Consider the following 21,305-nt stretch of genomic DNA (forward strand, 5'->3'; position numbering starts at 1 on the left):
GACTGAGGATCTGAGAGATGGCGGAGGCTACAGCAGGGTATGCCCATACATCACTTCGTTTGTGTGCATTTAGTATAGTGCTCGGTGTGGCAAAGTCAAGTTTTGCTTTTTGGAGCCTTTTTTTCAAATATTTTCAGTCTGAGGTTGGCTGAGTCCATGGATGTGGAATCCACGAATACAGATGCCCGACTGTACCAGAAAAGGTGTTGGTCAGATACTGCTGTAGCTCAATACAGTGTAAAACAATAAAAAAAGTCATAGTAACAGATGAAATCTAGGTGTGGCTAGTATCGCATCAACTAGGAGACTCTTGAGACATAAGAAAGGAGCTAGTATACTGCAAGACTCGACATGCCTCACAGTGGAACCCTTCAGGACAGCTAACAGGTACCACGCAGAGGTACATCTGCTGCACTAACATTCCAAATGCCTAGCAATTCCAGAAGTCTGCAGCTCTATGCCAGCCTTCACGACACAGCTATGAATATACAGAATCCCCCAGCAACAAACAGGAGAGATGCAGACCAAAATTTATGGGCCTGTTAATTACAGCATTGTTTATAATAGTAAAAAAATGGGAAGTTTAGCACCTAACACATAGGAGAGTGGTTCAATTATTTCATACCTACATCATGCAGCCATTACGAATCGTGTCTGAGGAATATTTGGTGACAGAAAAAATACTTATTGTTTAAATGAGAAATCAAAAAGGTGCAAAACTGAAGACAATATGATAACATTTATTTATTCATTTTTTTATGGGCTTTTCCCTCTGGTCATGCACCCGTACCTGACCAGAAATAACTAACATAAAGTGTAAATAGTGGTTATCTCAGAGTAATGAGATACTAGGTTATTTTTTTTTACCACCAGCAGCGCTGATCATGCAGTAGTTAAGTACTTGGCTGCTAACTGAAAAGTCAGGGGTTCAACCCAACAGCTGCTCCACTGGAGAAAGATGTAGCAGTCTACTTCTGTAAAGACTGTGTTATTGTTGTTGTTGTTAGGTGCTGTCAAGTTAGGTTCCGACTCATAGAGACTCCATGCACAACAGAACGAAACGCTGCCCCGTCCTTTGCCATCCTCACAATCGTCGCTATGTTTGAGCCCACTGTTGCAGCCACTGTGTCAGTCCATATCGTTGACGGTCTTCCTGTTTTTTGCTGACTTTCTACTTTACCCAGCATGATGTCTTCTCCAGAGACTGGCCCCTCCTGATAACATATCCAAAGTATGTGAGTAGGAAGTCTCACCATTTTCCCTTCTAAGGAGCATTCTGGCTGTACTTCTTCTAAGATAGATGTCATGGATTGAATCATGTCCCCCCAAAAAATGCGCGTATCAATTTGGCTAGGCCATGATTCCCGGTATTGTGTGATTTCCTAAATGTTGTAAATCCTACCTCTATGATGTTAATGAGGGAGGATGCGTGGCAGTTGTGTTAATAAGGCAGGACTCAATCTACAAGATTATATTGTGTCTTGAAGCAATGTCTTGAGATATAAAAGAAAGAAGCGATCAGAGAGGCAGGGGACCTTATACCGCCAAGAAAGCAGTGCCAGGAGCAGAGTGCCTCCTTTGGACCTGGGGTGCCTGTGCAGAGAAACACCTAGCCTGGGGGAAGATTGATGAGAAGGCTGACAGAGAGAGAAAGCCTTCCCCTGGAGCTGACACCTGGAATTTGGACTTTTAGCCTACTTCACTGTGGTATTTCTGTTATAGCAGCACTAGATAACTAAGACAACAGATTTACTTTTTCTTCTGGAAGTCCATATTCAACATTCTTTGCCAATACGGTAATTCAAATGCATCTATTCTTTTTTGGTCTTCCTTATTCATTGTCCAGCTTCCACATGCATATGGGGCAACTGAAAATACCATGGCTTGGGTCAGGCGCACCTTGGTTCTCAAAGTGATATCTTTGCCTTTTTAACACTTTAAAAAGGCCTTTTGCAGCAGATTTGCCCAATGTAATATGTTGTTCGATTTCTTGACTGCTGCTTCCATGGGTGTTGATTGTGGATCCAAGTAAAATGAAATCCTTGACAACTTTAATTCCGTTTATCATGATGTTGGTTATTGGTCCAGCTATGAGAATTTTTGTTTCCCCTATGCTGAGGTGTAACTCATACTAAAGGCTGTAGTCTTTCATCTCCCTCAGTAAGTGCTTCAAGTCCTCTTCACTTTCAGCAAGCAAGGTTGTGTTATCTGCATATCACAGGCTGTTAATGAGCCTTCCTCCAATCCTGATGCCATGTTCTTCTTCATAAAGTCCAGCTTCTCAGATTATTTGCTCAGCATACAGAATGAATAAGTATGGTGAAAGGATACAACCCTGGCACACACCTTTTCTGATTTTAAACCATCCCTGAAGATTACAGCCTTGGAAACCCTATGGGGGCAGTTCTACTCTGCCCTACAGGGTCACTACAGCAGCAGATAAGTAAATATGCTCTTTTCTGTAATTTTTGAGATTCATCCCAACTTTTTCTTTTTACTTGTATAATCAGATACATTGTTTTTAAAAAGCAATTGTCAGCCCTCACAAGAATACCCAGTTAAGCCAACACCAATCCCCTGTATAATTATTATTATTAAATGGTAATATATAAAATTCCTATACTCACTTGTAAACAGTTATACTGAAAATAAATCCATACATCTCAGTCAATACCTCTGGGCCAGGGGCTTTAAACCTTGGGATCTATATTAAAATTCATCCTGCCCAAGTACTGCCTGCTGTATTAAACACTAGGGACGCACGCAGAGGGAATTAACGCTTATTGAGTATGTACTCTGGGTCAGATGCTCAGGTACATGGTTTCACTTAACAGACTGACAGACTGACAGATGAGGAGACAGAAGTTCTGAAAGGTCAAATGACTTGCCCTGGTCACACAGTGAGGCAGGGATCAATATGGATTTCCAGCCCTGTCAGTCTGGTTTGGAAGCCTGGTCTCTTCTGACTACTACAGGGCTGTGTGGAAACTTCAGGTGAGACACGGACTTCATTTCAGACATTTAAAAATATCTTTGCAAAATATTTAGCTAGAGCTCCTGACAGGTGGCCAAAATAACTGATGGTTATTTCTTTTCTTTCACATAACCCTAGTGCCGGTACTAGGAAAATTCCCAGAAAAAGACTATACTGTAGACAGGAAAGAGAAGGACAAGTAAATAACCTACCTACTGGAACCCCCCTAAAAAAGCTGGCAGAGACTGTAGTAACTAGCCTAGCCCTCTGCCCAGCGAGGTAAGTGGCCACCACCGGTGAAGGGCAAGCACTCCCAGGCTCTCTCATTCCACAGATATCTCCCCACCTCTGGTAAGGTGGTGATGCTCTTCACCTTTACTTGGCCTGAACCCCATCTCTTAACAGTCATTTCTTTAAGTTGATTGGAGAGGCCACATCATGGACTCTGGAGAGATACCTTTAAAAGCTAAAAGTGTTACTTGAGAAGGGACAAAGACCTCAGAGATTATTATCTCTTTGCACTGTTTCCATTTAATAACAAATGCCTTTCAGCATCCACCGCCTGTCTGTCAGCTTCTTGTACTATGGTGGCTTACATGTTTGCGTGATGCTGGGAGCTATGCCACTGGCATTTCAAATACCAGCAGGGTCACTTAAAGTAGCCAGGTTTCAGTGGAGCTTAGACGAAGACACACTAGCAAGAAAGGCCCAGTGATCTACTTCCAAAAACTAGCCAGTAAAAACCTTATGGATCATAATAGAACATTTGCTTTGGACATGTCATCAGGAGGGATCCATAGCTAGAGGAGGACATGATGTTTGGTGAAGCACAGGGCCAGCGAGGGCGAGGGAGTCCCTTGGTGAGATGGATTGGCACAATAGCTGCAACAATGGACTTGAATATGCTGGTGATTGTGAGAGTGATACAGGACCAGGTAACATTGTACATAAGGTTGTTATTGCTTAGAGTCCACTCAATGGCGCCTATGTATCTATCTACCTTTTAACATTTATGAAACAAGGGCCTATAAGCTAGACATTGTGCTAGGGTTCTCTATGTGCATTATGTAATTTATCCAATCAGCAGATAAGTTTATAATAGTAACATCTTAGTCAGAACCTCACAATAACGAAGTAGTTCTGCAGCTTTTGCTTCTCACAACAAGCCTTAAGGGAAAAAAGGTAAGTAATAACATCCCCACTTTACAGAAGAGGAAATTGAGGCACACTGACACTTCATCTCACTGGATCAGCCAGCAGCCTCCTAGGAAGGCACAGAGGGATTAACCTGAGGGGAAAGGAAAGGATTTGGCTCACAGATTGGTAGTAATGTGTCCCTGGAAGACAGGACTGGGGTGAAGTGTTTTAGGGTAAGAATGGGGATAATAAGGTAGTGGAGTGGAAAGACAAACTCTACTTATATCACAATACTGTCTATGGAGAACTTTGTACGAACAGCCCCAACCTTCGACTTTCTAAATCCTATCATTCTTTGAAACCAAACCCAAATCCCATAGATCCAGGAAGCCTTTCCTGACTACCTAGCACAAAGGAACCATACTAACATTATCTGAAAGTTTTCACAGAGATCCCTGGGTGGCACAAATGGTTTGTGCTCAACTATTAACCCAAAGGCCAGTGGTTCAAACCCACCCAGCGATGCTACAGAAGAAAGTCCTGGCATTCTGCTTCCAAAAAGATTACAGCCAAGAAAACCCTATGGATCAGTTCTACTCTGTATCACTTGGAGTCGCCATGAGTTGGAATCAACTCAACGGCAACGGGAGGATTTTAGTGCATTACAATAATATGATGAGTCTTTGAGGAAAGTGAAGCTCAGGGAGGTTAAGACACGGTTAATAAGTGGCAAAGTCCAGAGTTTAAACTGTATCACATTCCAGCTTCCTCAGCTTCCTCTACACTTATCACATCCTCTTACACATTGCCCATACGTTCCTTTTTCCCTTAGCTTGGTCATAAATTCCCTGAGGGTAGACATCAAGTCTTATATTTTTTATATTCCACACCCTGCCACACACCCACAGAGCACTTGGCAGAGCACCATGTGCCTCATAGGTTCTCAATAAACAGCACATGTTAAATACCTGCTTGATAGGAACAGTAATTATGAAGAGGGTTTTCTTGTGCCCCGAATGTCAGGCTTTCTGCTGTATATAATTAAAACAAGGGTGAACATGAAATGTATAATTTCTCCTAGCTCTAGTTTAATCAGGCATTCATTACCATGTCTGATTCTGTGTTATGTGAAAAGAACTGCTTTGTAAGCATTTTCTATATGAGGGTAATCAAATACATGCAGATATCAGAGAGATTAAAAAAAAAATACAGATAAACTAAAATCATCAAGCATGAAAAGAAACAATGATCTTCATGATATAATATTCCATCTGAGGTTAAAGAACTTCCCAGTGGAGGCTTGCTAGTTGCTATGATGCTAACCAGGCTTCAGCAGAGCTTCTAGACTAAGGTGGACTAGGAAGAAAGGCCGGGTGATCTACTTCTGAAAATCAGCCAATGAAAACCCTATGGATCACATGGTCCAACCCATGTCTACTCGTGGGGATGGCACAGGACTGGGCAGCATTTAATTCCATTGTGCATGTGGTCACCACGAGTCAGGGGCCAACTCAACGGTAGCTAACAACAACCACCATTATATTCTACCAAGGGTCTATCTGGGTCAGAAAAAGAAGAGAGATATAGTGTCACAGCCTATTCTTGGGGAAAGAGATTTCTCTGAGACCCTTTTTCAGCATGTCAATCATTTCATCACCATCTTCACTGGCAGGAAAACATTATGTATATGTGTATGTGTATGTGTATGTGTATGTGTATGTGTATGTGTATGTGTATGTGTATGTGTATGTGTATGTGTATGTGTATGTGTATGTGTATGTGTATGTATATGTATATAAAACCTGCAAAAGCTGGAAACTGTGTAAGGCAGAAACCTGTCAGAGAAGGAAAACTCAAATATTTTCCGCCAAAATGAGTGATAAAAACATGGTAAGACTGCACCCTGTCAAAGACAGAAAACTAGACAGACCCGGAAAAATGAGGCAGTCCCATCGAGTTCCAGCTCTCACAGGTTTCACTGTACAGCTTATCACTCTGTGAGATCTTGCTCCATTTGCCCTTCCAGGACATCATTCCTTTTCAGCTTTGGAAGTATCAAGGGCTCAAACAAAGTCCCTGAGATTAGAATTTTTGATTATAGGGATTGACTCGAGTACTTCTCAATTGACATTTGGTAACCTAAGCTAACAATACCCTGTTGCCTTTGAGTCAGTTCTGACTCATGGTGACTCCACGTGTGTCGGAGTAGAACTGTGCTCCACAGGGTTTTCAATGGCTGTAATCTTATGGAAGCAGATCACCAGGCCTTTCTTCCACAGCACTGCTAGGTGGATTCAAACCACCAACCTTTCTATCGGTAGGCATGTGCAAATCATTCGTGCCACCCAGGGACCTAAGCTAATGACAGCAGTGGTATATGCCATACTTTATTGCTAAACTATAAGCAATAATCTTAATAAGCCACTGAGAGGCAGGGCCTCTGATTTCCTTTATACTCTAAATAAAGCACCACTCCCCACGGGCATCTGACCAACATCAAATAAGAAAAGCAAATGCCAGGTCTGTGGTACCTACATTTGTGTCCTCGTGGCTGTGGCCATTGGTCTCAACCGATTCCTTGGTACCTTTGAGCTGCAAAGTTTAAGAAAAAAAAAAAAAAAACAGAAAAAGCAAATGAATAAGCAAGCATATCTATTAAGTGTATATCATCTTGTTAACTCTGATTTATCTGAGGTTGCACTTTATAAAACTTCCTACGAGGAAAACCAGATGGAGCATATCATTCTAACGGGTCTTTTTGAAACCAGTTTGAGACCAATATTTTATGAAGCTTGATGGCTGGCAAAAAATAAATGGATCCCGGTCATTATTTTTTAAATAATAAGATTAGAAAGCAGTTCTATAGGCATAAAACGTATAAAATTGGCTCTTAAGAATAATAAATGATTTCATTTCCTCGTCATGTAATTTAAACTCTGCAGCGTTTGCAAGTTGCCACCAGCTAAATGGTGTTGTAGTAATGATCACTCGTGAATGATGTGTTCTCGGCTGTTTCCTGTGCTGCAGTGCTACTGTACGTGTCTTCCGTGAGAACGGATCTGAATGACCGCCATTGTTTCCGGAGGCCAGTTGCTTCTTTTTGTAGAGAAGGCATTGGGAAGCCAGCTCCTTGGCCACCGAAGCATTAGAAGAAACACCGCTTCTCAAATGAGATTTTGAACAGTGAACATCAGGAAACACTACTCTGTCTCACAAGGCTTAAAAGTAAGCAGTTATCGGAATATTCCAGAAAACCTTTCATTGGCATTTTATCCTAGCCCGACTCAAAACAGTTACTTGGAGACAGAGAGTGAGGGCAAAGAGCATGCAAGCCCTCCAGCTGCTTGCTGGTATTTCTCCCTGGCTTATGACATTTGGGAAGTGGCACCTCCTCAGTCATATTTTTTATGCCAAATATAAAGTACTCATGGCGGGAAATAAATACTTAAAGTTTGACAGAAAATAAATGCACATATACCATCAATATGTTTGATTTGGAACATTGGCTCTTTCTGGCTATCTGTGCATGTTAAAACAAAAGCTTCTTTAGCTTTTCAAGGGAACCTCTAACTCTCAGCAAGAAGGGCGCAGCTCCCCGTGCCAGGAGAGGGGCTTTGCCCGAGAAATGGTAATGTGAGGGGACTGAGTAGGGGCAGCTGTTTGTAAACCAAAGACGCCTCAGCTCATTTTCACATCACTCCCAACCCAAAAACTCGTTGCCAGCGAGTCAATTCTGACTCACAGTGACCCTACAGGATATAGTAGAACTGCCCCATAGGGTTTCCAAGGCTTTACAGAAACAGACTGCCACATCTTTTTCCTGCAGAGCAGCTGGTGGGTTTGAATTGCCGACATTTAGGTTAGCAGCTGAGTGCTTAACCACTGTACCACCAGGGCTCCTTTTACATCATTCCACCCCACTGTTCTTCAGGACAACACACGTCACTGCTGTGTGCACACAGACCAGATGCAAGGGAGCTTGGGCACATGAGGAGTACATGAAATATAGAGTGCCGCAGAGTGGCGGGGACACCGTCTGTTATCACAGGGCACAAAAGGACTCAAAACCCTCTGGTTTTCTGCCTCAGGTTTTCCTATCTTAGGTGTTCCCATCTTCTCCCTCTTCATCAGCACCCTCTGCTCATCCCATAGGAGGCCCTATAACTTGTACTTCAGTGAGTCAGAGTGGGGTTAGCTCAGAAAGTTTTGTAATTTTTCAGCAGAGGTAAAGCCATGATTTAGTTAAAGCCTCTTCCACCTGACTGGTTCACTGCCATAAACATGTGTTACTCTCCTTCCTCCTTTTAAATAAACTCCGGTCTTCCCACTCTATGTTTCCCCTTATCTCTGCCCTCTCTTTCTCTGTCACTCACTTGCTCTCACACCACTGTCTACTGTCTTGTTTACCGTTCTGCTCTCTTCCTCAGAACTGCCGGAGTAAACCTGCCTCCTCCAGCCTGCCCTCTCCTTACAGCGAAAGCTCCAGGCCAGCCCCTGCTTTGCCCCTAACTGGCATGCTCCCTGTTCTCCTCTCCTCTGGCTGCTCTGGGGAGCCCAGACAGCTGCCCCTCTCCCCCAGATGTTGTTGTTGTTAGCTGCTGCCAAGTCAGCCTCTGACTCATGATGACCCCAACCACAACATGACCAGACCATTGTGATGAACAGGGTTTTCACTGGCTGATTTTCAGAAGCAGATCACCAGCCTTTCTTCCTAGTCTTAGTCTGGAAACTCCACTGAAACCTGTTCAGCATCATAGCAACATGCAAGCCTCTGTTGGCAGACGAGTGGTGGCTGCGCATGAGTTGCGTTGGCTGGGACTCAAACCTGAGTCTCCCACATTGGAAGCAAGAATTCCACCACTGAACCACCACTGGCCTTGTCCCCCAAATAGAGGGGATGAATATCTTAACTTATGATACCTGCATTTGTGAATCAGCTCCAGATGTAGGAAGCTACCACTATGTAAAGGAAATAAAAGGCAGGAGCTAGAGGGGCCTGAAGGGACTGAGAGAAGCAGCCATGTTATTAAAAGGGGAAGCTGGGAACATCGTGGAGGGCTTGAGGAATGGGCCTGTCCTCCCTGGAGCGGGTGGGCTGAATGATCATTGTTTAGTCAGGATTCCCATCAAGTGACAGTCGCTTTGAACAGCACGGGAGACCTCAAGGAGAAGGGTATAGTCTGCCTTAGTCTGGAAGCTCCACTGAAACCTGTGGCTGTGACTGTGTGGATAACAGCAAGACCCTCTGCCCGTGAAGTGATCACTTAGGCCAGTGGCCCCATGACTGTACAACTCAGGATCTCCAGGAGTGAGGCCGTTTGTTTAGGCTGCGTCTATGCAAGCAATCAAGAAGTGTTTATGTAAGTAGTTTTCCAGTTCAAGTAGCCATCCAGACAACTCCAACCCATGGCGACCTCACCTGTAGAACTGTGCTCCACAGGGTTTGCAACAGCTGATTTTTACCAGGCCTTTCTTCTGAGACACCTCTGGGTAGGCTCAAACTTCCAACCTTTTGGTTAGCAGCAAAGTGCATTAAGTGTTTGCATCACTCAGGGACTCCACACAGGTAGTCGCTCTTCACAAATCCAAGGAGAGCCTCATAAGGCAACACTCATGGAGGGAAGAGGAGTGTTGTTAAACACATGTGTGTGGGTGGCTGACTGCAGGGGCATGGAAGGAACACACATGTTACATGCTCCCAGCTGCAAGGAGGAGCAGGTGACAGAGTCTGATGGTGGCGAGAGAACCCAAACGCACTTGGTGATCCCTTAGACTTACACCTTCTCAGTGCTTTTGCTTGAAAAGAACCATCCCATTTAAATTAGCACTGCAGTTTTAAAACTGCTTTCTTCTCAGAATGTTTCCTAGGTCTTTAATGATTTTAGTTGTTCTGAATCCTCTTCATGTTATCCTCTTTTTTTTTAAGCAATGGAGAGTGGAGTGTGACGTTTCACCAACACCTGTGTGTGCACTTTGCTCTTTAAAAATGCATGCCATAAGAAGAAATCCATCAAAACTTTCTGCAAAGCTCAGAACCCATTTTTATGACTGGGGCTTGGAATTCAAATAATAATAAAGGATTTAGGTCATTTAGAGAAAAGAGAAATTCACCTCTCCCACCTCAGTTAAAGTTATCTAAAAGAAAAAATTCAGGGAGTGAGGGAGCATAAAACAAAAAAAATCTCGGAGATGTGTCTGTTTGATCATGAGCAAACTGAGACCACATCAGCTCTACTTTGTCGGGTGTCTTTTAAGGATATAAAGGAGGAGAGGACAGTGATTTTCCGTCCCCTAGGTGATCAAGGAGCTATGGTGGCACAACAGTTAAATGCTTGACTGCTAACTGAAAGGTTGGTGGCTTGAATCCACCAGCAGCTCCATGGGAGAATGACTGGTGATCTGCTTCCCTCCAGATTACAGGCCAAAAAAACCCTATAACCACCACCCCCAGAAAAACAAAAAAACCCAAACATGCTGCTGTTGAGTCAATTCCAACTCATAGTAAGTCTATATGGGGCAGTTCTATTCTGTCACATGGGGCTGCTGTGAGTTGGAATTGCATTGATGGCACCCAACAACAACAACAAGTTGTTGACGAGATGGTAGGTCATTGTGAATTTGAGTCAATTTGTCTGTCAGTTTGTCATACTGTGGTGGCTTGCATGTTCCTGTGATGCTGGAAGCTATGCCATTGGTATTTCAAATACAAGCAGGGTTACCCATGGTGGACAGGTTTCAGTGGGGCTTTCAGACTGACACAAACTAGGAAGAAGAACCTAGAGATCCACTTAAGAAAAAACTGTCCACTGAAAACCATAAAAATAGCAGCAAAACATTGTCTGATACTGTGCTGAAATATGAGCCCCTCAGGTTGGAAGGCACTCAAAATACAACTGGAAAGAGCTGCCTCCTCAAAGTAGAGTCAATGTAGATGGAGACAAGTTTTCAGGACTTTCATTTGCTGATGTGGCGTGACTTGAAATGTGAAGAAACAGCTGCAAACGTCCATTAATAATCAAAACGTGGAATGTATGAAGTATGAATCTAGAAATATTGGAAGCTGTCAAAAATGAAATGAAAAGCTTGAAGATCAATATCCTAGGTGTTAGTGACTGAAATGGACAGGTGTTGGTCATTCTGAATTGGACAACAATATGGTCTACTATGCTGGGAATGACAAACTGAAGGGGAATGGAATTGCATTCATCGTCAAAAAGAACGTTTCAAGATCTATCCTGATGTACAAGGCTATCAGTGATAGGATAATATCCATAGTTCCACAAAGAAGACCAATTAATATGAATATTATTCAAATTTATACATCAATGACTAATGCCAAAGATGAATAAACTGAAGATTTTTACCAACTTCTGGAGTCTGAAATTAATCAAACATGCAATCAAGATACATTGATAATTACTAGTGATTGAAATGTAAAAGCTTGCAACAGAGAAGAAGGATCAGTGGTTGGAAAACATGGCCTTGGTGTTAGAAACAATGCCAGAGATTGTATGTCAGAATTTTGCAAGACCAGTGACCTATTCATTGGAAATATCTTTTTTCAACAACGTGAACGGTAACTATATATGTGGACCTCGCCAGATGGAATCAAAATCAACTACATCTGTGGAAAGAGATGATGGAGAAACTCAGTATCATCAGAACAAGGCCAAGGGCTGACTGCAGAACAAACCATTAATTACTCATACGCAAGTTGAAGTTGAAACTGAAGATAATTTTAAAAAGTTCACAAGAGCCAAAGTATGATCTTGAGTATATTCCACCTGAATTTAGAGACCATCTCAAGGACAGATGTGATGCACTGAACACTTATGATCAAAGACCAGATGAGTTCTGGAATGACATCAAGGACATCATACATGAAGAAAGCAAAAGGTCACTAAAAAGACAGAAGAGAAAGAAAAGAGCAAAATGGAAGTCAGAAGAGACTCAAACTTGCTCTTGAATGTAGAATAGTTAAAGTGAATGAAAGGAATGATGAAGTAAAAGAGCTAAACAAAAGATTTTAAAGATGGCTTGAGAAGACAAAGAAATGCATTATAATGAAATGTGCAAAGACCTGGAGTTAGAAAACCAAAAGGGAAGAACAGACCTGGTATTTCTCAAGCTGAAAGGACAGAAGAAAAAATTCAGGCCCTGAGTTGTAATACTGAACGGTTATATGGGCAAAAAACTAAATGATGTAGGAAGCATCAAAAGAAGACGGAAAGAATACAGAATCACTGTACCAAAAAGAATTGGTGAGCCTTCAACCATTTCAAGAGGTAGCATATGATCAAGAACTGATGGTACTGAAGAAAGAAGTCCAAGCTTCACTGAAGGCATTGGTGAAAAACAAGACTCCAGGAATTGACAGAATATCAATTGAGATGTTTCAACAAACAGATGCAGCACTGGCAGTGCTCACTTGTCTATGCCAAGACCATCCGACTGAAAGAGATTCATACATGTGCCCATTCCAAAGACAGGTGATCCAACAGAATGAGGCAGTTATTGAACAATATCATTATTATTAAATGCAAGTAAAATTTTGCTGAAGATAATTCAAAAATGGTTGCAGCAGTACACCAACAGCAGCGAATTGCCAGAAGTTTAAGCCGGATTCAGAAGAGAACAAGGAACAAGTGATATCATTGCTGATTCAGATGGATCTTGGCTGAAAGCAGAAAATACCAGAAAGATGTTTACCTGTGTTTTACTGACTATGCAAATGCATTCAACTGTGTGGATCATAGTAAATTATGGATAACATTGTGAAGAATGGAAATTCCAGAACACTTAATTGTGCTCATTAGGAGTCTGTATATAGACCGAGAGGCAGTTGTTTGAACAGAACAAGGGGACACTGTGTGGTTTAAAATTCGGAAAGGTGTGTGCCAGGGTTGTATCCTTTCACCATACTTATTTAATCTGTATGCTGAGTAAATAATTGGAGAAGCTGGACTGTATGAAAAATATTGAGGCTACCAGGATTCGAAGACAACTCAGTAACAATCTGTGATGTGCAGATGACATAATCTTGCTTGCTGAAAGTGATGAAGACTTGAACCACTGACGAAGATCAAAGACTACAGCCTCCAATATGGATTACGTATCAACATAAAGAAAACAAAAATCCTCACAAATGGACCGATAAACAACATCATGATAAATGGAGAAAATGGTGAAGTTGTCAAGGATTTCCTTTCACTTAGATCCACAATCGATGCCCATGGAAGGAAACCAAATCAACAAACCAAACCAACAAACCAAACCCGCTGCCACTGAGTTAATTTGGACTCATAGCGACCTTATAGGACAGAGTAGAACTGCCCCACAGGGTTTCTAAGGCTGGTGGATTTGAACTGCCAGCCTTTTGGTTAGCAGCCAAGCTCTTAAGCACTGCATCATCAGGGCTCTCCCATGGAAGCAGCAGTCAAAAAATCAAACAATGTATTGCACTGGGCAAATCTGCTGCAAAAAAGACAAAAGCAAAGATGCCATTTTCAGGACTAAGGTGTGCCTGACCCAAGTCATGGTATTTTCAAATGCCTCATATGCATGTGAAAGCTGGACAATGAATACGAAGGACTGAAGAAGAACTGATGCCTTTGAATTATGGTGTTGGTGAAGAATATTGAATATACCACGGACTGACGGAAGAACAAACAAATCTTTCTTGGAAGAAGTACAGCAAGAATACTTCTTAGAATCAAGGACGGTGAGACTTTGTCTCATGTACTTTGGACAGGTTATCAGGAGGGACCACTCCCTGGAGAAGAACATCATGCTTGGTAAGGTAAAAGGCCAGGGAAAAAGAGGAAGACCCTCAATGAGATGGACTGACACAGTGGTTGCAACAATGGGCTCAAACACAGCAATGATTCTGACATGGCGCAGGACGGAGCAGTGTTTTGTTTTGTCATACATAGGGTCACTACGACAGCACCTAACAACATATTTTCAGCTCAGTCTAATTTACTCCACGTCACACAGACTCCACTTCAGCGTGAGTTAATGAATCTATATTTATCATATAAAGATAATGGTTAATTTTATAAAGCATTTTCCTTCAAAGTTGTACAAAGTTTATAAGATCCCTAATATCCTCACATCCCTCACAAATCATCAGCACTTAGAACTTTAGGGACGGGTATGTACGTAAACCTACATTTTCTTGACTTCAGACTTTTAAAAAATAAAACCTACGTGGTAAAGTGATTCACAGTTGACTTAGCCATGCTCTCTTTACTTCAGATTTTTTAAACTTCACTTTTTTGGTTATATTTGTATAAACTGCCTTTCTATAAACTATTTTGTGTGAGTAAAAAAATTCAAAATGACCTAAATTTGATTACCCCAAAGGGCTGGGGTTGCTATTTGTGACTTTTTCCCCTCCTAATTACCATTTTTCATTACCCTTTACTCCACCCTTGGCTGCAAACAAAGGGCAGAGTCAGGAAAGCTCACGGCTCTCCTGGCTCCTGCCGCTGGGGCAGGGTTTAGAGTTTACCCTGCTGCCGAGTGATCCATCTTTCCTCGCCGTAAGACAACACCTTCAAATCCACTTATCAATGTCAGGCCACACTTTAGTATCAAAGCCAGAACGAAACGATCAGATTTACAAACCTCATGTAACAGTTTCGTTGCTTGCCATGGTTAGATAAGTGCCCTGATACCCAGCGAAGAGATTTTTTTAATGTCATCATGAATCAGTTGTTCTTCGTATGTCTGCAGGAGAACCGGGGGCTATGCTAAACACATTGTCCTCACTATTAGGCTTAAGGGGAAGCTGTCTGCTTACTTTGAAATATATCTGCATTGCCAACATTTTAAAACTTTATCAAAATTCATTCGTCTTCAGGAAGAAATGTTTGCACATTGCTGGCAGTTGGGATAGTCTAAACAGGGACAGGAGTGAACACAGAGAGGCCGGGAATGAGATCGTAAGTTCTACACACCAACGCTGCTAGGGGACTTGACAGGGTACAGGCTAATGATGCTGCAGATTGCCTTCAGTCATGTTCGCAGATGGGAAGCACGGGGGAGGTGTGCATCGGGGCATTTGAATTTATTCATAAATCAGAGCGGTTTCAGCCACTCACCTGTTCCTGGAGAACTTTAAGTAGTGCCTGTGTGTGGGACTGCTCTTCTTTTGCTTGCTCCAGTTCTGACTTTTTGTTGTTTAGCTCCTCCTGGATGGTCAGCAATTGCTGTGAAAATCAAAGGAGATTTAGGATAAGTAGGATCGGAGGCCAGATGACTGGAAAATGTCCAAAATATCCAGTCAAAATTATGAGAAGAGATTTACCTATCTTAAAGTTTAGTCCAGACTTCAATTGAAAAATATTTTTTTGTGTGTGTTTTCTCCCTCACTTAGCAGTGTAATGAGGTCCCTGGGTGGTGCAAACAGCTTGCACTTGACTACTAACCGAAAGGTTGGTGGTTCAAGCTCACCCGGCAGTGCCTTGGAAGAAAGAACTGGCGATCTGCTTCATAATGATCACGGTCAAGAAAACCCTCTGGAGCAGCTCTACTCTGTATCACACAGGGTCGCTATGAGCTGGAACTGACTCGAGGGTGATAGGGAAGATTTTCACATGTTTTTGCTCATTACTACATCATGATGAGTTTGGGAGGCAGGCTTTGGCGTCCATGTTACAAATGAGGAAAATGAAGCTCAGGGAGATCAAGTAATGTCATGTTGACCCAATTAATAAGTTGCAATGTCCGGAGTTCAAACTACATTACGTCACAGCTGCCTCATCACGGGCATCGACTCAGTGGCAACGGGTTTGATTTAGCAGTTGAGTTTGCTTGGCAGTGTGGTGAGCACTGCAATTTATGACACATTAGGGAGCCGTTTGTGATACTGACGCGCAAAAGTTGTTAGAGCGTTTGTGAAGACACCAGTATGTTCCTTTGACCAAATGCATATTTGTAAAAAAAATATAGTGTTTGTATAAATACATAGTGTTAATAAACAACATATTGATGGATCAAGGAATTAAATAATACTTAAAAAAAAAAAACAAAACCCTTAACATGATGAGTCAGCTTGTCACAACTACTTCATTTTACACACGACAGTGAAGGACCTTTACAGTAGCTCCGTGAAGCTCCTCTACCAAGTGGCTGGGACCACAAGTGTTCCTTTTTCCTTTTTCTGTTATGACGGTGATGTTTTATTAGATCAGCAGGACTGAAGCCCAAACTGCAACCAGTGTATCAGCCGAGAAAACTACTGATATAAGCTGCCAAAACACTAAGCTATGGCCTACGCTGTTATTTTTAAGCCAGGCCACTGAAGGGATTTTTGTAAGCCTTGAGCCCTGCCCTATCGGCTGTAACTCATGTGGAGGCTTACCTTGTCTGCCAAATGCCCAGTGCTGCCCGCCACTAATTCATCTGGAGCATGGTTATTTGTTAATATACACACAGGCAGAGAATACATTCGCGAGCTTCCAAGCAGGCCCTGGGAACAGTTATGTTTATTCACATCTCGACAACAAACAATGGGTTTGTAAGGGCAGAAGTGCATTTCTTCCGCTCCTGGACATAGAAAATCCTGCACTAATGCGATGACAATGTTTGTGCATTCCTGCCACAAAGGTAGCTGTTTCCAACAGCAAGGCTGCTTCTTCCGGCCCTTAACGAGCTGCCTGGCCAGTTCTTAACCACCAAGCTCTGAATAAACACTGGAACTGGGTTGCTGATGCTTCAGTCTACCAATAAGGAGCACCGATGGTGCAGTGGTTAAGCACTTGGCTGCTAACTGAAAGGTTGGTGGTTCAAACCCAACAGCAGCTCCATGGGAGAAAAGACCTGGTGATCTGCTTCCATAAAACTTACAGCCTTGGAAACCCCATGGGGCAGTTCTACTATGTCCAATAGGTTTGCTATGAGTTGGAATCAACTTGAAGGCACAGAACAATAACAAAACTTACCTGTTGGAAGGATTAGGTTAAATTTTCAAAAGGGGTATAGGAAGTACTCAGAAAACCATACTGTCCTTTCCCTTTAGGCTTGCTTATTCTGACCCTAATCTGGTTGTTGCTGTTCTTATTTGTGCCTGACAAGTGAGTTGAGTTGGCTCCTGACTGATGGAGGCCCCATGCACAATGGGATCAGACCATTTTGATCCACTGGGGCTGATTTTTCAGTAGATTCCCAGGCTTTTCTTCCTAGTCTTCCTTAGTATATGGAAGCTCTGCTAAAACATGTTCAGCATCATATCGATGTGCAAATCTGGTACTGGGTATATATTTAAGAACCTACTTTGTCCCCCTGGCATAAACAGAGTTTTTCTTGCACTTTTCTAAAAAACTCAGTGCCTCCTATTTCACTACTTGCCATATCATAATTGTGTCTGAGGTAATACACACAGCCCGTGTTGGCTCCTAGAAGAGATGTTCGGATTTAATTGTGCATCGATTGATTAAAGTACAGAAGCCAGGGAGTCTGTGTTGTGCTTTGGCACAAGGACAAGTTTCTAAAATGACTGTGTGCAAAGAATGGGGAGTGACCCTGCTCCTTCATTCTTACTTAGGACTGGCCCAGAACAGTTCCAGAGGGATCTGGTGCCCTGCCTTAGGTGATGCAAAATGAATTTTTACCTCATCAGGCTATTTCAAACCCAATCTTTAAGTCTCTTTTTAAAACGAGCCAAATGAAGGATAGAAAATTGTCTTCATACCATTTTTACTCACTGCAGCGCTTGAGGTAGTAAAAATTAGAAACACCTGGTGCCCAAGAGCAGCGACCAACCAAAACCAGAGGAGGAGGGTGGTTAAACGAATGATGCAGCGTCTGCAGAGTGAATGGGACCCTCTGGAGCCATTCAAGATGGAGCTGCAGAAACGTCTTTGGACATAAGAGAAGGTCACAATACACCTTCAATGTTCAGTGAAAAAGAGGCTGAGGTTACAAAAGAGTATATCTAATTTTGCAACATATCCCCAGAGAAGGAACGGGATACTGTCTTTGGGTTAGTGGGTTTCTGCATGCCTTTCTGTTAGTTTTGTTTGTAATTTTCTGGTATATTTGTAAGGACCATGCACTGCTTTAGTAATGAGAAAAAAAATTAAGCCCTTGTGATGCAATGGTTAAGCACTCGGCTGCTAACTGAAAAGTTGGCTGTTATTACCAACACTGAGAATAAATACGTGGGAAAGTGAGAACTCCATTGAAGGCTTCCATTTCATCCACACATTTACAGCTCTTCTTCATTCTGTTAACACACACACAATGTTCCCTTGACCTTACTTCCCATTTCAGTTTCCTTCCTATCTCACTGTTCCTTGGAATTACTTTTTAAACAAAATGTCTTCTCTCTCACCACCCTCCTGCCCCCATATTCTACTCCTTTCTCTCCTCATGCATAGACAATCATTTTAATGGTTTAATGCATTTTTATTTGGATATGTTTTTCCAAAATATATACTGTTGCCATATATTTTTATGTAAATGATATTGTGTCATATTTCTTACTGTTATCTATGTTTTTACTAATCATTATGTTTTTAAGATCCATCCATATTGCTACGTATGTATTTAATCTACTGCTTCTGATGTCTGCATAATACTCTGTGGCGTGTGTCCACCTAATTTTACCTAATCCATTCTCCAAGAGCAGGCCACTTGGATTAGCTCTAATCCTCCCTGCCCTACACAAGGCTGCCATGGAGCCTGGTAGTGCATGTTCCTTATAGACATGGCGGAAAATTTTCCTGGGATGCATATCCAGTGGTGGGACTATGGAATTAGTGCCTAAGGAGTTAATTTCCCAAATCTTTCCTACAGAATGGTATACCAGGTTACCCACCGACCAGTGGAAGAGAAGAGTTGCTCTGTCCCACATCCATACTAACCTTTGAACACTTCTGCACTTCCGTGCATCATATCTGTGATTTTAAGCATCATATCATATTCTTGCTAGTCACTGGGGTTTATTCCCACTTTTTGAAAGAACAGTCAAGGGCAATGGCTCTTAATTCTGGCTGCCCATTAGTATTATCTGGGGGAGCTTTTCAAGAATACTGATTCCTGGGCCCTACACAAGACTAACTCAATATCTAGGGACAGGACCCAAATACCAATATATATTTTGTAAAACCTTCACAGGTAATTCTAATGTGTAATTGGGGATAAAAACCACCATGTCCTTTAATGCTTAATTAATCCTTAGTCTACTGCAATGTGACTTCAACCCCCAGTACTGCACTCACACTGTTCTCACTAAAGTCACCAAGGCTTTTCTAATTGCCAGCCAGTGTTCCAGTCTGGTACCTGTCTGCTCACTATGTGCTCTCTCTAGGGCGTCCTCGTCATACCCATGGCATCAACTACACATCTCATGTGCTTTTGCTTCACACCCTGACTTCATAGCCCCACTTTGCTCCTTCTGCTCACTAAACCCTTAACTTACTGTTTTCACTACCCTCACAAACTCTCTGCCCAACCCCGTCTTCTCTCCATCCCATCCTCACTGTCAGCTAGGGCTACCATCTTCTCTCTCCTGGGTGTTGCCTATTCCACCTGTCATGCACCCCACATTCCTGACAGAGTTGACCACGTAAGTATGAAACACTCGCATGCTGAAAATATTCTATTCGTTTCCCAGCCCCTACAGTTTAAAATCCAAACACTGAACTCCTCATCTTTCCCCCAGACACATCAAGTTCTTTCATAACTGGATGCCAAGTTCACTACCCAGAATTCTGCCTGGAAGATTCCTACACATTCTTTAAGCCCCAATTCAAATGTTGCTCTTGGGACAATATCAACCCAGATGATGTCTTTGTGCAAAAAGGAAAGAGCTCCATCCTCCGCTCAGACATAACCCTGCATCAGGGTGCATGCTTGGAGAGCAGAGTATGTGCTTAATTCCATTTCTACTCACTGCTCTGGCCAGGTGCCCTTACCCAGGGCAGAACCTGCACAACTATGTATAACTGGGTACTTCCTCAATGAGGATGTCTTCCAATCACTCAAGCAAAGGTAGTTCTTCTACCTTCTGTGTTCCCAAAGCACTTGATACAGTAGGAAGTACATGCGTTACAAAAGAGATCCGTTCCTAAGTCCGTCTGTAAGTCAAATTTGTAGGTAAGTCAGGGCAGGTACATACATTTCCTATTTGGCGTCAGTCAGTCAAATGTTGGTCTTACTAAATAGTATATATTTTACTTTTCTATGCATATAAAACAGTTGGAGACCCTGGTGGCGTAGTGGCTAAGTGCTACGGCTGTTAACCAAGAGGTTGGCAGTTTGAATCCGCCAGGTGCTCCTTGGAAACTCGACAGGGCAGTTCTACTCTGTCCTATAGGGTAGCTATGTGTTGGAATCAACTCGACGGCAGTGGGTTTCGTTTTTTGGTTTTTGGTAAAGAACAGTTAAAAAACACTACCAAACCATACAATGTTTCCATAAGCATCACAAAGTAGTGTGTGCAATCGTTATTATGAACTATTGTATTTAGCTCAAAATTTTAACATTAGGCTTCATCGCAGTCCATTCTTAAGTATGAGTAGCCCATAGGTTTGTAACCCGGGGACTGCCTATATATTACATCCATCTGCCCAGTAGACTACATTGACCAATGGTAGAGTCAATGATTAGGTTATCTCCAACACAGACTAGGTGTAGAATGAATGCCTGATGGCTCCTCCACTTGTATGGGATTAAACCATTATCTAGAAAGAAAAAGATCTGAGGATCTATCACTGGGCAAGTTATTGTTCTAGGCATATGGATTTATAAAACATTCAAAGGAAAAGTGCACTTCCTTTAAGACATTTTGACTCATTACTCTCGCAGTTCCAGATATGCTCCTTAATCTAAAGAGGATTATTTCTTAAAAGACTAAGGCCAGGCAATCAATGAATTTAAAATTGTGTGATTTCTTCCCCACATCTCACAAAAAAAAAAAAAAAGGAACAAAATTGCCACTTTAAAAAAAAAAATCCAGTGCCGTCGAGTCGATTCCGACTCATAGCGACCCTGCAGGACACAGTAGAACTGCCCCGTAGAGTTTCCAAGGAGCGCCTTGTGGATTCGAACTGCCGACCCTTTGGCTAGCAGCTGTAGCACTTAATCACTACGCCACCAAGGTTAAAATCAAGATCCCTAGACTGTGTTCTGCATTCTATAAAAATAATGCTTTCTTTTGTTTATAAAATATAAACTCACAAATCTA

General features: G+C 42.2%; 1 protein-coding gene across 12 annotated transcripts in view; it reads right to left on the reverse strand.

Moving 5' to 3' along the window:
- ENOX1 (ecto-NOX disulfide-thiol exchanger 1) overlaps positions 1–21,305 on the reverse strand; it is a 744,157-nt gene that overhangs the window by 66,968 nt on the left and 655,884 nt on the right. For all 12 annotated transcript variants that reach the window (XM_064270093.1, XM_064270088.1, XM_064270090.1 and 9 more), the window contains 2 exons: positions 15,217–15,324; positions 6,647–6,703 (listed from right to left, as the gene is read on the reverse strand). In XM_064270093.1, the coding sequence (XP_064126163.1) occupies positions 6,647–6,703; positions 15,217–15,324 (165 nt within the window). The remainder of the gene's footprint in view (positions 1–6,646; positions 6,704–15,216; positions 15,325–21,305) is intronic.

The sequence above is a fragment of the Loxodonta africana genome, chromosome 17, assembly GCF_030014295.1.
Source record: "Loxodonta africana isolate mLoxAfr1 chromosome 17, mLoxAfr1.hap2, whole genome shotgun sequence".
In the NCBI taxonomy this organism is placed as follows: domain Eukaryota; kingdom Metazoa; phylum Chordata; class Mammalia; order Proboscidea; family Elephantidae; genus Loxodonta; species Loxodonta africana.